The 12,958-nt window shown below is 41.6% G+C and overlaps 2 protein-coding genes across 4 annotated transcripts in view; one reads left to right on the top strand and one right to left on the bottom strand.

Annotated features, from left to right (window-relative positions):
• The window catches only part of tmem63c (transmembrane protein 63C), a 32,962-nt gene extending 28,456 nt beyond the window's left edge, over nucleotides 1-4,506 (top strand). Inside the window, exons 20-23 of the mRNA XM_071497701.1 lie at nucleotides 91-258; nucleotides 359-471; nucleotides 561-635; nucleotides 875-4,506. Coding sequence (XP_071353802.1) covers nucleotides 91-258; nucleotides 359-471; nucleotides 561-635; nucleotides 875-1,105 — 587 coding nt within the window. The 3' untranslated portion in view covers nucleotides 1,106-4,506. The remainder of the gene's footprint in view (nucleotides 1-90; nucleotides 259-358; nucleotides 472-560; nucleotides 636-874) is intronic.
• A 3,811-nt stretch (nucleotides 4,507-8,317) lies between these two features.
• Nucleotides 8,318-12,864, bottom strand: ngb (neuroglobin). Of its 3 annotated transcripts, none has more exons than XM_071497716.1 (5): nucleotides 11,907-12,864; nucleotides 11,571-11,727; nucleotides 11,006-11,114; nucleotides 10,765-10,884; nucleotides 8,318-10,641 (listed from the first exon to the last, which is right to left on the bottom strand). In XM_071497716.1, the coding sequence occupies exons 2-5, from the start codon at nucleotides 11,666-11,668 to the stop codon at nucleotides 10,489-10,491; spliced, it is 480 nt and encodes a 159-aa protein (XP_071353817.1). In that variant the 5' UTR covers nucleotides 11,669-11,727; nucleotides 11,907-12,864; the 3' UTR covers nucleotides 8,318-10,488. The 3 variants fall into 3 exon arrangements, with proteins under 3 accessions (XP_071353817.1, XP_071353816.1, XP_071353815.1); XM_071497715.1 differs by having other exon boundaries at nucleotides 11,571-11,806; nucleotides 11,907-12,862; XM_071497714.1 differs by lacking the exon at nucleotides 11,907-12,864 and having other exon boundaries at nucleotides 11,571-11,891.
• Nucleotides 12,865-12,958: the final 94 nt, after the last annotated feature.

The raw sequence follows: 12,958 nt of genomic DNA, 5'->3' as shown, positions 1-12,958 counted from the left end.
GGACTGGGCTTGATTTCCTAAGTCTGCTTGCTCTTATATACTTATGGTACTGATCAGTCAGTGTATGTGTGTTTTATTGTACCCCCCTAGGTCTGCTTTATGTGATCCTGAAGCACATGGTTGATCGATACAACATCTACTATGCATACGTTCCCACTAAACTCAACCAGCGGATCCACAGAGCGGCCATCAGCCAGGTCATCGTGGCTCCCCTTCTCTGCATGTTCTGGCTGCTCTTCTTCTCTATGCTCAAATTAGGTACTTTATCACTGCAGTTTCTATCCTCTTACAGTTTCTATGATTGCATTATGCATTATGGTTGTTTTAAATTTGTTTCACTCTGTCCTCATTACTAAAGGTCCAGTGCATCCCATCACCCTCTTCACCTTAGTGTCCCTGCTCTCCTGTATTGCCCTTTCCCTCTTCCGCTTGTGCCTTAGGAAGCAACCAGATAAGTCAACGAGCTACCAGGTGAGCAGCTCCGCTATAACTCAGTGACATCAGGTTTATCTGAAGAAGCACTAATACTCAGTGAATAGTATTTATTTTCTTTGTTTCAGATGTCTGATCAGCCAACGGAGGGGGAATTCACTGATGCAGACAGGAGTACTGTAACATCCACCACTGCCTCCAATGTACAGTACCACATTTTTCTTCTATAACCACTAAAACAGAGGATCATATTAGTATCAGATCTTAACTTTCTGCAAAGATATGATGTTGCACTGACTGTGTACAATACAATAATCACGATACAATCTAGGGATATTTACATCTTAAGTGGGAAAATAAAAACCCAAATTTAAAACCGTACTCCCACCGTGATTTACTGTGCGTCACCATCATAAACTGTATGTTGATCTGGCTCCCTCAGCTGTTTGTGGCGTCCGTGCTGCTGGAGCCAGAGCTGGCTTTGACTCCGATGCCCTCCCCGGCCCACCACAGCTACGGCGCCATGGCTAGCTCCCAGGGTTCAAGCCACAACGCGGTGGAGGAGGAGGAGGGTGAGGAAGACCATGCCCAGACCCATGAGACTGAGCTCCAAGACCCTCCAGACCCATACTGTTCCAGCCCGCTCATGGACAGTCCTGTGGGCTACCAGTAACACCAAAGCCCGCAAGCTGATTTCCACGTGTCCTTCACCAAGGGAACACAGATTGCTAAATTGTGCAATGCTGCGTTTTCACCACTGACCTCAGACTCCAACTTAGCTGCCTCAGACCCTGAGATTAGACTGGGCTTGTTAGAAAAGGATGAAGAATGTGAAGGAGTTTGAGAATACAGGAGCAGGATCCATATAAACATCACAACATCAGTGTATAGACATAGACAAACGGACACGAACCACACATCAATCTTAAATGTACAGATTATTTTAGTTGAACTGTTGGATGCTCCATCACAGGGATTCGGCCATCGTCTGTGGCTTCATTTGCAAGTTAAAAAGGTTAAAAGTAATTGAAGTGGATGGGGTGGAATTGCCTTTGGGTAACTATCAGAGATACTCTGTCCATGCGGTGCCACTTGGACATGAGTGGAGGTGAAAGTTCCTATCAGAGTGGGTGGTGTGAGCAGGCTTGCCCCGGCAGACTGACAGAGTGGTCTGGGCACTGGGTGATGTCTGGTTCCTCAGCAGCAGAGCTCGGGGAGGCTGAGGGTGAGGGCAGCTAGTTGTGAAGCCATCTGCAGCGAGAGAGCAGACAGACGGAGGGCCGAATGTAACTCAGAGATGTACTGCGATAAATGTACACTCTCTCCACGGAGGCACAAGCAGCTTGACTGTACCTGAAGCTTGTTGTAACTATTATCAATTCAAGGTTGCTATTTTTGCTACAGTATTTTTGGTGTCATTGATATTGTGCTTTGGGTGGGGCGTGGGGGCCACTGGAGACTGATCAAGGATTTGCAGAGCTGTCCCATTTTAATCAGAGTATTCCCTAATTATGCTGTTTTGGCTGTGTATGTAGTACAATTGTATTTATTTATTTATTTATTTCAATTTAATAGTTTTTGGAAAAAATACAGTACAGTAATTTGTTTTCTTGCTGAGAGTTAGATGAGAAGAGCAAAACCACCTAGCTACCACCAAGCCAGTTAGCTTAGCTTAGCTGAAACACTGGAAACAGGGGGGAACAGTTAGCCCAGAGTCAGAGACATGACAGTTTCATAGTAACTTTGTTCCTAGCAGAGACTCCAGGAAGTTACTGCATCTATTGTTATTCTAAATTAAGATAAGCTAAGTTAAGCTAACTGGCCACTAGCAGTAGCTTCATATTTAACAGATAAATGTGATATGGTATCAATTCTCTCATCTCTCAGCAAGAAAGCAAACAACTCGAAAATTAGAAGCACACCCTGGCTTCACAACATTTTAAAAAACATGTCGCAGACTCTACTTTCTCTAACTTCAAGACAACAGTGGAAATCTCTAGAGGAATTCATCCATTTTGCTAATAATGTGAAATACAGAAAGTAACTGCACCTTGTGTTACTGCTAAAGCCATTATATTTAGATATTTTAGTTTAAAAAAATGCTGAAAACAAAGGTATTCTGTTCCCATAATGGCTCAAAATCATTTACTTCAAATTTGTTTGTTTAGTGTTTAAATGTTTCTGTGCTAAAACATCAGAAGTACGAACAGTAAAATTCAAACACTACTCTACACCATGATTTCAGTCACAGTCCACTGCATGTCAGCTGTGTTGTATAAATGAGGTATGCATTTGTATCCTTAAAATCTAGTTTCACACGTGTTAATGTCATTGATTTAAAGTCAGTCTGTATATTTGCAAGTTTCATATTTTGGAGTTATTTTTATTTCCTCATGGTGAGACGAAATTCTTTCTCATCAAACTGAATGTAAACTAGTTTGTTTTTCCATGTCTCTTGCTGTGCCTTGAAGAAAAATTCCCTTTTGTGTGACAATCCAGCATGGCCTGAAATATGCTGCATGGACTGAAAACTAAAGAGCGGGGAAACAACCAAGTCTTGAAAACACAAGAACAAACTCAAAAGCTCAACAGCCCAGAGTAATGATTTTCATTCTCACAAACAGTCAAGCAGCGAACTCCTTCCACCGAGATATTAACAAAACAATTGTCACACAAGATCCACTTTCTACCTTTTCCTGAAGTGCTTTCGTTGATGTCACATGGTCTTCATCGGCAGTCGTCATGGAAACGTTCTAAACTATTCTGTGCACTTCGAGGACCTTTGTCCATGTTGGTATAAATGTTGAGCTTTATTGTTCATTCTTGACCTTGTTGAGAAAACAGTCTCCATTCAAGGTCCCCTTACTCGCTTTTTTTCTGGGGCTTTCAAGAATGAGCCATAAATCTCATGTTTTACGCCAACATGTATGAGAGTGTCATAAAGGTGCTCAGTATAGTGGAAAGATTGAACATATACAATTCTGTGATAACTCAGCAAACTGTATCTGCTGATGAAGACAGTATGGTTTGGTTGAAAGCTCTGGAACAAGCAAGTAAGTGGATCCTGAGATTGCTTTGTCAAATGCTGTTTCTTAGGCCAAGAATGAACTGTCAAGCTCAACACTAAGCTAACTTACTGTGTCTTTATGTCACAGCAGTTGTGTCGCTTTTTTAAAGATGTTTTGTATCGTGGCCTTGTTGGTGCCTTGTTGTTGATTTCAACCAATATCCTTTCAGTTCTCAGCTGCTGTTTCCTTTGACCATATAGACCTTTGTATGATGTAGCTCTTTGTCAGCCGTTTGTCTTTCAACGCGTTTGACTAACAGTGACAGCCCGTCAGTAGAACGGATTTGAGTCCATTTTGTGTTCTGTCTGCGAGGGTTTATGACAACTTTAATCATATAAAATCAAATGCCTGTGATGTGAAGTTTTTAAACTTTTTTTTTTTTCCAATTATACTTTCATGAAGTTGATGGCATATTATTTCATAAAATGAAATGTATTGCTCCGTTTTACAAGGAATCTAATTCTAGTTCCTCATGCTGTATAAAACAGATGAAAGCTGGCAGCAGAGAGGGTATGAAGTGGTCAGTGCAGAGAATCATGAAGTAAAATCTATTTGGAAAAAAAAAAAAAACAAAAACATCAAAGAGCATCTCCTGTGGGTTTCTCTTTCAAAAGCTTGTTTCACAGATCATTAAACGTGCTTTCCTTTGAAAAATACTAAATAAAACATATTAGGATATTCTTAGCTCTAATGGCCATGCAAGGGAGGATTGTCCATTTTCATGCTTAACTAGTTTTATTGTATCCTGTCATGTCTGTTCATATACCGGGTAGTTACATTAGCTTTCCAGACGTGTCAATTCCTTTTTGCTCTTGGTTATGAAACGTGTGTCTCATAAGTACATGATTTCAAACTTGAGCCTGCTGTAAATGTGGGTTGTTATCGCCAAGAAGGTTGAGGTTAACGGACAGTCTGCCTTTGAGATTGATCTGTCAGGCTAACGAGTCTTCATCTGTCAAAAGTGAACTGCTGTGATCTGAAATTAAAATTAATTCAGCTCAATCCACTCATCTTGTGCCATGACCTCCTCATTACTCTCCTCTGCTGTGGTCTACAATGAAGGGTTTCTGAGAGGCATTGAGTCAGACTTCATGTGGTAAGTAGTGGTGTAATGTGCACAGGATGATTTCAGGAAATCTGCAAAGGTTTTTTTTTAGCATTCGTCAGTTGCAGTTTCTGACTGATGCTACAGTTGACCATTTAAATTAATAGTATTTTGTATAATAATATAAGATTTTCGAAAGTACGATCGATAACGCTCATTCACATATTCATGGTAGTGTAAATTTAACATTAAGAGTAGAAACAGGTGGGAACAGCCAGCTTGGCTCTGACTAATGGTGACAAAATAAAAAAGCTCATTGATTAGCTAGGTTTGTCTGGTTTGTCTGGTTTTAAAACTGAGTGCAAAATGCAGCTGGCACATAACCTTCAAAACTAAAACTTTTCACATTTAGGGTTTTGTGCACAGTGAACTAGAGAGATAAATTAGTGAGTGAGCTTTCGGGGAGCTGCTGGGTGGATCTTCTCACATTTGGACAGTCCAGGCAGGCTAGCTATTTTCCCCTCTTTCAAGGCTTTGTGTCAGCCAACTGGCTGCTGAGTGAATCCTCTCATCGAACTCCGGACAACAAAACAAATAAACACATTTTCCAAAATGTCAGATTACAGTGATTCTTGACCTCTCCAAAGACAATCACAGAGAAGATACTTTCATCTAACAGAGCAGGGGAGAGTCAGGTAATGGTTAGCTTAGCTAGCTTAGCGTTTGAAGCAGCGTGTCTGCATTTAAAACTAGCCTCTGGACAAGCCTCTGTACACGCTATAGACCTCATGGGCCCCTGAAACCACATCAGTGGGTGGATGGTGCAATTAATTGCATGAGCCTCTGCTTTTATCCAAACCACACTGGAAAGTGGTAACACCATAGTGCCAATGGAAGATACTGTTCCAGCAAAGTGGTACACAAGTTTCTTTTTCTTAAAAAAAAAAACATCTCACCCTGGCTGGATGTCATTTTCCTGCACAGAAAGGGTTCATAAGGGGCGGGGGGGCCAAAACATGCCTATCATTATATACAGTGCTGCTTCATTACCAAGAGTTACAAAAGAAGAAAGAAAGGTCCTTGACATTTCCCCTGTCACCCGTGGCAACTGCTGAGAGCCTGCTTCTCAGTGAAAGGTGAATTCCTCTGGGTGCGTGGCCCGCCGCTCGCCTTTCTCCTGCCCAGATGCCTAGAATAGAAAATGTCTCTGCCTCCTTCAGCAACCATATTGTCACTCCCAGGTGGGTTAGTTTCAGCATGCAAATACAGTTTAACAAGTTGGTGATGTTTAATATTTACATAATATAGAAGCTCAAAGTATAGGCTAGCTAATTAGTATGGAACTTTTTTTTTGCCCTATCTGCCCTAGAGTATGGTAGATTCTTCCAACATTTATATATATACGTGTATTTACACTTTGTAGTGCAAAGTGGAATCCAGGCTGGAGCAAAAGTCTCAGCGGGATATTGAGATTCAAGGTCCATCCTTGACCCTGGAAACAGCAGTTAACAAAATAATCTTACCACAAAGTCCAATCAGTAGCTGTCAGTAACTGAGTGTTGTAAAGAGTTCTCAACCACTGGCTTAAAAACTTACACTGAAAGTCAGTTCTTGGCCTTGGAAACAGTAGGTGTCCAAGCTGTTACAATCATAACACACAGTCTTTCTTAACTTTCAGTGTGAACCTTGTGCTGATATTGTTTTGTCAATTTGACAGGAAGTGTTCCATGCGGGGATTACCTTTTTAAACTGAAAAGGTCAAAGGAATAAATTGCCTTCCTCCATTAGATGTAATGGTGTCAAGAACAGTTATCTAATGCAGCACTCCAGGTCATTGCAGGGCATACAGTACAGCCCTGCTGATGAATACCTCAATTGCTACTTAACATGTTATACTTTTGGACTACCTGCTGAACAAGGAAATAACCATAGAAAATCAATTATCAGTGGATTTAGTTGGATACCCTGTACAAACCCACAATTTGTCCTTGAAGAATTTGCCAGATTTCTTTGCTTGAACTGGTGCTCTTATGCTTTATTAAAGGATAAGACTGGCAATATTTCACAACTGTCTGCAAATCTCAGGAAAAACAAAAAACATACCCACCTAATCCTAACTGATAAGTGTGGTCTGTGTAGCCAAAGCCTGATATTTTGTTCCTCTGTGCCATAGACCTCCACTGTTGCCCAAAAACTATTAAAACCACATCAGTGAGCCACACTGTTGAATGAGAATACACTTCAGAACACACCAAAACTGTATTAATCTCCAGCCAAAAAAAAAAAAAACAAACAAAAAAACATTTGTTGCCCAGACAGAGCCTTTTCTCAATGACACAATGTATTTGTGTCTTTAAAGATTTACACCTTCAGTGTTAACCATCACAAACAGGATAGGTAAATCAGAAAGCACTGAGAGACTGACAAATACCTTGCTTCAGTGTTTTCGTGGGATTTGTTGACATTCAGAAAACACATGAATAACACCAGCTTTATCCTTTAACTGATTGTGCTTCATGGCTGCACTAACTGTTGCGAGCTGCTGACAGGCAGCTCATCCCCACTGCTGTGGTTGTTGCTCGGCAGGCTCGTGTTGCAGGCTGCAGCTCCTCGAGAGCTATCAGAGCAAACCTTATTAACCTGTCCTCTCCTCACTCCTCTCCACAGCATGATTTAGGTTGAGTGAGTGATTGAGCAAAGACTTGCTTTCCCTATCTTCATCAAAAACACACACACACACACACACACACACAGTCACTTAACAGTTGCCATGACAACGTTGAATACCCCTTCATTCCAAAACACATTGCAGACTTTCTAAAAATAATCCGTGTTGTCTTTTCTCACAGACTCCTCTCCAGACGACAGTCTTCAGAGCAAATCCTGGTTCACAGCAAGGTAAGACTGTGGAACTACACAGACTGATTAATTAATTACCACAAGAGAGGTACCACAAGAAATGAGCACACACTCTATTTTAGCTCGCAGCTTACAGAATTTTGTTGCAATCCAACCACTGGTGACCTGAGAGAAGGTTAAGTCGGAGTCTCGATGAAGCCCAGTGACCAGACAGCTCTGGCTCAGTGCTCTGTAGGCTGAAAGGAGACATGGAGCATGGATCCAACATAAATACAGCAGACTCTCAGCGGGACAGAGAGAGTGAGGATACTGTTGGCAGTGCAGAGAGACAGATTAAGGCCATGTCAGCAACTGCTCCAACAGCAGAAGAGACAGCCAGCTAACGGACGTGACTTTTACAATGATACAACCAAATTGTGTATGTGGGAGGAATGAGCTCTGTGTATTAAGATAAATCATCATAACTACCCCCCCTTCTCCACTTCCCTCATTACTACAGCTTCACCTACAGGACACACACATGCTAACTGGTGTTCAAGCTGAAACGCATGCAAATATCTGTCAGGGTTTTACTTGTGCTTGGAGGGAAATAAAAACAAAAAAAAGTCCACATTTTAAGAATAGAAATTTGTGAATTTCCTGACAATTTTGTGAAATTCTGTAAACAGTCGTGATGTGACATTGTGCAGTTGCATGAGTAAGTGGGCTGATGTGCCTGAAGTCGCCCTCGTCTCTGTAGCCAAGGGCGATGAGCCACTCGGCGCTTGGATCTTATGTAACACTAGGGGATGGGCTGTCAGTGGGAAGGAAATCAGGCATTGTGTGATTGATTTCAAACGCTGACCATTGTGTTGTAACCATCATCAGTCTGAGACAAACAATCGGAGAGCAAGAGGAAAACACACTGACCTCATTTAGCAGTAAAATATCCACAGAAAATCACTTTATTTAGTCTCCAGTAAGCACACAACATGTTTTCCTTTAAAGTGTAGGATGGAATCCAGATTACAAAGAGTGCGTGCTTGTATTAACTAATAATGTGCGTTTTTGTTTTTTTTTTTTGTCAGTTTTTTTTGTTTGTTTTTTTTTTTGGTTGAAGGATAACTAGGTGAAGTTATCGCTGTTCAGTAGCAGCTGATAATGATGAGGTAGACAGTGACACACCCAATATGTACAGAGCTGGCTGTTAACAGGATAACATGCCAGTTGTCAGTCATGCCTGCTAAAAAGACCTAATGTCAGGTAAAGTGGAAACAGAGACAAAGAGAACAACAACCTGCATAGGGCTGTGTACTGATGCTAAGAAAAGAATCACTATAAATAATACACCACCTACACAGACGGTTAACAAACATTACACCTGTGAGCTGGAAAGTACGGACTGAACAGACTATGCAGGGATAAAATAGATCAATAGAAAACTCTGCCTTTATAATTATCTGTAAGGACTGAACATTTAGTTGATAATATTTCTATTATATTGAATAAATTAAAATGCGCTTAAAAGTAGCAAATTTGCCTATTAGTTTTCTTGTATTGTGTTCATTAACAGGAAATCCAAGGTTATATGTCTAGAGGATATACTGTACATCACATTTGAAAAAAACAAAAACAAAATCAATGCTCTTTAACTACACAAACATTTCCGAATATAAAAATAAACTTTATAAATGTAAACTCAGACTAAAGCGATAATAACACATATCAGCAGCTTGGATTTACAGTTGTATGGTGTTATTATCTAATACTTGGCGCACTGTTGCTAAGTTACTTGGCATTATGATCATGAATGTAAATAACAGCTGAGGATGAGACATACAGTGTTATGGCAGCAGTAATAATACACACATACTGGATGGTGTGAGCACACAGTATCTCTGTATTATTTGTTCAGTGTTAACAAATTGAGAAGATAATCGTCATCAATTAAGTTAGTCACTGTTTCATAATCCAAAACAAATCCATGTAGATGCTCTGTGCAGGGGAAACACAGGCCACTCTGCTTATCTTCAACTCCAAAGCTGAGGTAACACTACATTTGTAGCCACAACAACACAGTTAATAATCATCACTGAGATAAGCGACTACAGTACAGCAAAACTACTTTACACTAACAATGACTGGAAACTGAGAGCTAGGGAGCAAATATGTTATATTTCATCCTTGGTGGCCTTTACTCCTAAACTCCAAAGGTCACATAACAGTCTATTAGTGAGAGTTTAACAGTCAGCTGAAGCCTATTGAAATACTCTACAGGGGAGAGCATCACACACCATGTCGAGAAAGGTGCACACAGACGCCTTAACAGTCATAGATCACTGAAGAAAGCTATCAGAGAGTATAACAGTTCTTGTCATTATCTATTTAGGTTCGTTTTTAAAATTTGCTTTGCTTATCGTCAACAGGTTAAACATTTGATAACAAAGTCAAACACAAAAAGAGGTGTAATGATGTGCAATATTAATTAAAAAAAAAACAAAAACACACAGTAATGATTGTGATTAAGATGATGGGAGTTTCTTTCTTTAAGGTCACATTGCTTGTCCCAAAGGTTTGAACATGTATTGTAAAGTATCACTGTGTTCCAGTTTGATAGAGAGCTGCCGTGCTGGCCACAGTAACTATCACAGTTTGAGTAGTGTGTGATGCCTAAATATAATATCTACTGTTTCACAATTGTGTAACTCTTTTAAGATACATCACAAAAACCACTACAGTCACTGGTATCATTTGAGTATATATATCAAAGCCATTATATACAAAGAGACTAAACTGTTTTCCTTTTTCTCAGAGTTAGGAGCTCAGATTACGGGTCCAAACTCAGATGACCCAAACCAGGCGGTCTCACATCCTCACAGCGTCATCTGGTAGCTAAACATCCACAGCAAAGAAAATAAACTCTGCGATTGGTCGATCCAATTGTAAAGTGTAACCACACCATACATTCGCTACGCTATGCGACCCCACTCACAGAGCAAATGTACAGCAGCCAAAGCCACAATGCTGCAAGTTACACAACCTTATTCCATGGCAACCATGTTGAGTGATTTGACAGCAACTGCTCAGCAGCTCCCGCTGTGCGCCTCAGTCGGCCTTGTCCTCGCCATTCTTGGCCCACCCTCGGCTCATGGCTGCTACCACGATGCTGTACATGTTGAGCCAGGCTTGACGCAGCGGTGCCGTGTAGGCCTGGCCCAGACTGCACTGCAGCATGTAGAGAAGGGACTCACCCACCATCTGCATAAGTATATATAAAAAAAAAACAAGAACACAAACAGAAAAAGAAAAACATATTTTCCCACAGCCCATTCACTTGTGAAATTACTTTTTGAGAGTTGTAGTATGAGATGTTGGTCCTACAGCAAATGACTGTGTGTTGACTCCGACTGCCTGATGCTTCCTCCCAAGGTTGAGGAGAAAGTCCTCCAAGGAGTGAAGGTCATCCAGGTGGCTGACTGCTGCATCGATCACAAGCATCACCTGGCACACATACAAAATAACAGACACACAAGCAAAGCATTTAAAACTGTCCATAAGAGAAAAAATTAAGGCTTCAAATGTTTGCATACTTGTCGTGGTCACTGCGGTGGACAGAGCTCACCTTGGTGACATGTTCCAGGAACTCGGGGCTGGAGAGGCAGTCTTGTGTGGAGCCACAGTTTGTACTGTAGTGGAAAAGACTGAGCAGCGCAGGGTCCAGCTCAAACAGTCTACCACAGACAAATACCACACTGTTCTATAGGTGTATACAGACGGCATGGGTTGCCAAACATCCACACAGACACAGAATCAATCTATAAATCATACATCTACAAATCTCTCCTGCTAGTGTCTGATTTAACGGCAGCTGTCTCAAAGTAAATTGTGGATTATTGCAGTCTGTCGCCAAGCAACAAGTCAAGCCTCCGGTGTCTGCATGGCGAAAGTGTGCAGCGAAGGATCTAGCATGATTCTCTCTGCACACCTGTGTTACATATTCTAACACCACAGCTATTGAACAACAACACAGAAAATAGCAAGAACCTATTACTTATGCACAAAGTGTTATTAGAATGCATATTAATGAAGAGATAACTTACAGAATATCATCCTTGATGTTTTCTTCTCTTACAAGTCACTTTACTGTCTCATTCTGTCTGAATCATGCTGACTGTGTGGGACATTACCTGGAAAACATGATGACACCATGAGGAACTTTGTTCTTGCCCAGGCTCTCCCAGCTGCCTCGTATCAGCTCCTTGTCCTTCCCTGACAGCTTCTCCATCCTCCCTCGGGCTGGTAACACGAGACAAGTTCTTCTAGAGGGGAACACACACAACTCCTCTACAGGACAAGAAGCCTCAGTTTGAGGAAAGCCATAATACTCGAGGGAATCCACACACGAAACTTCTGCCAAACCCACCTGGAAAACAAAGTGGAGCATCAAGTGAGTGCAACACAGCTGATTTGCTAATAAGGTTTCAGGGGGACATGGCTGCAGGAGATGCACACACATACTGTACCTTCTTGAGGTCAGTCTTCTCTCTGAACTTCTTCTGGTGAAGCCAAGCTGAGGGGTCTTGTGTGTGTATGTGTGTGTGTGTGTGTGAGTGTGTTTGAGTGTTTGCAGGCAGCAGCCTTGCCTGACACTCTGGTGCACTTGCTCTCTCTTTCCCCGGCCCACGGTGCAGTCAGGGAGACAAGTTCTGCCACGCTCTTATCTGTCAAACTGGCTGCTATCTCTCTCCCCTTCCCGTTTGCCTCTTGATATGCTCTCTCTCCAGCACTGGGGATATTATTCATGCCACTGAAGGAGAAAAAGAGGGATCTCTCTCTTCTGCTCCAGAGAGGCTGCAGCGAGCCACAGCTCCTCCTGCAGGTGAACCGAGGACTAAAACACACAGAGACTCAACGTGCACACAACTCTGCACTCACAACATAAACTGCACTTATGTAAATACTTGGCCTTTGCACTTTTACTTTACGATCCAGTGAATTCAAATAAACAATAAATTAAAATGTCCAACACAACAAAATCAGCAACCTAAGCAGTTCTTACAGTGAAATTGCTGATATTTTAATGCAGGTGAAATCCGTTTGAGGCCTATATCATCTATTTCAGGGTGTGTACTCGGCTGCCTACATTTGCAAACCATGCATTTACAGAATTAAATGTGTGGGAATTTTAATATTGTACAGCGGCTAGAATAATAAGAGACCTGAACACGCCACCTTGGTGAAATTATATTGTTCATCCAGTAAGTAGAGCCACTCCTCAAACAGCGTGATCATAACATTTGGTGGCCAAGAGCACGGCCTCTCATTAATCTAAATGAGATGTGTTTGTTCCCTTTCTCAGCCTCCACACACATCCGAGGCTCTACAGTTTGTTTAAAGAGATGCCACAGGCGTCTGCTCCCTCACGCATTTCACGGATGCAGGTTCCCACTCGGATATTATCTAACATGTTGGGTGAGATTGGTTTTGTTTTCAGCCGTGCACCGGGGAATCAGAGGTGCACAGTGTTCTCCTGAGGGACTATAAAGCAAAGAGGGGAGTGATACACGGTTCCCAT

The sequence above is a fragment of the Trachinotus anak genome, unplaced genomic scaffold (genome assembly GCF_046630095.1).
Source record: "Trachinotus anak isolate AG129_WGS33_773 ecotype Australia unplaced genomic scaffold, CSIRO_AGI_Tana_v1 ptg000015l, whole genome shotgun sequence".
In the NCBI taxonomy this organism is placed as follows: domain Eukaryota; kingdom Metazoa; phylum Chordata; class Actinopteri; order Carangiformes; family Carangidae; genus Trachinotus; species Trachinotus anak.
The sequence above is the reverse complement of the archived record's forward strand: the minus strand, read 5'-3'. Positions and strand labels throughout refer to the sequence as shown.

What these genes read in the sequence shown, in the direction of transcription:
- ngb (XM_071497714.1), bottom strand. Translation starts at nt 11,827, where the DNA reads ATGCTCCACTTTGTTTTCCAGGTGGGTTTGGCAGAAGTTTCGTGTGTG. An exon ending in GGTGTCATCATGTTTTCCAG is followed by an intron (nt 11,115 to 11,570) that starts GTAATGTCCCAC and finishes TGTCTGTGGTAG; the next exon opens with ACTGTTTGAGCTGGACCCTG. An exon ending in TCAACACACAGTCATTTGCT is followed by an intron (nt 10,642 to 10,764) that starts GTAGGACCAACA and finishes ATACTTATGCAG; the next exon opens with ATGGTGGGTGAGTCCCTTCT.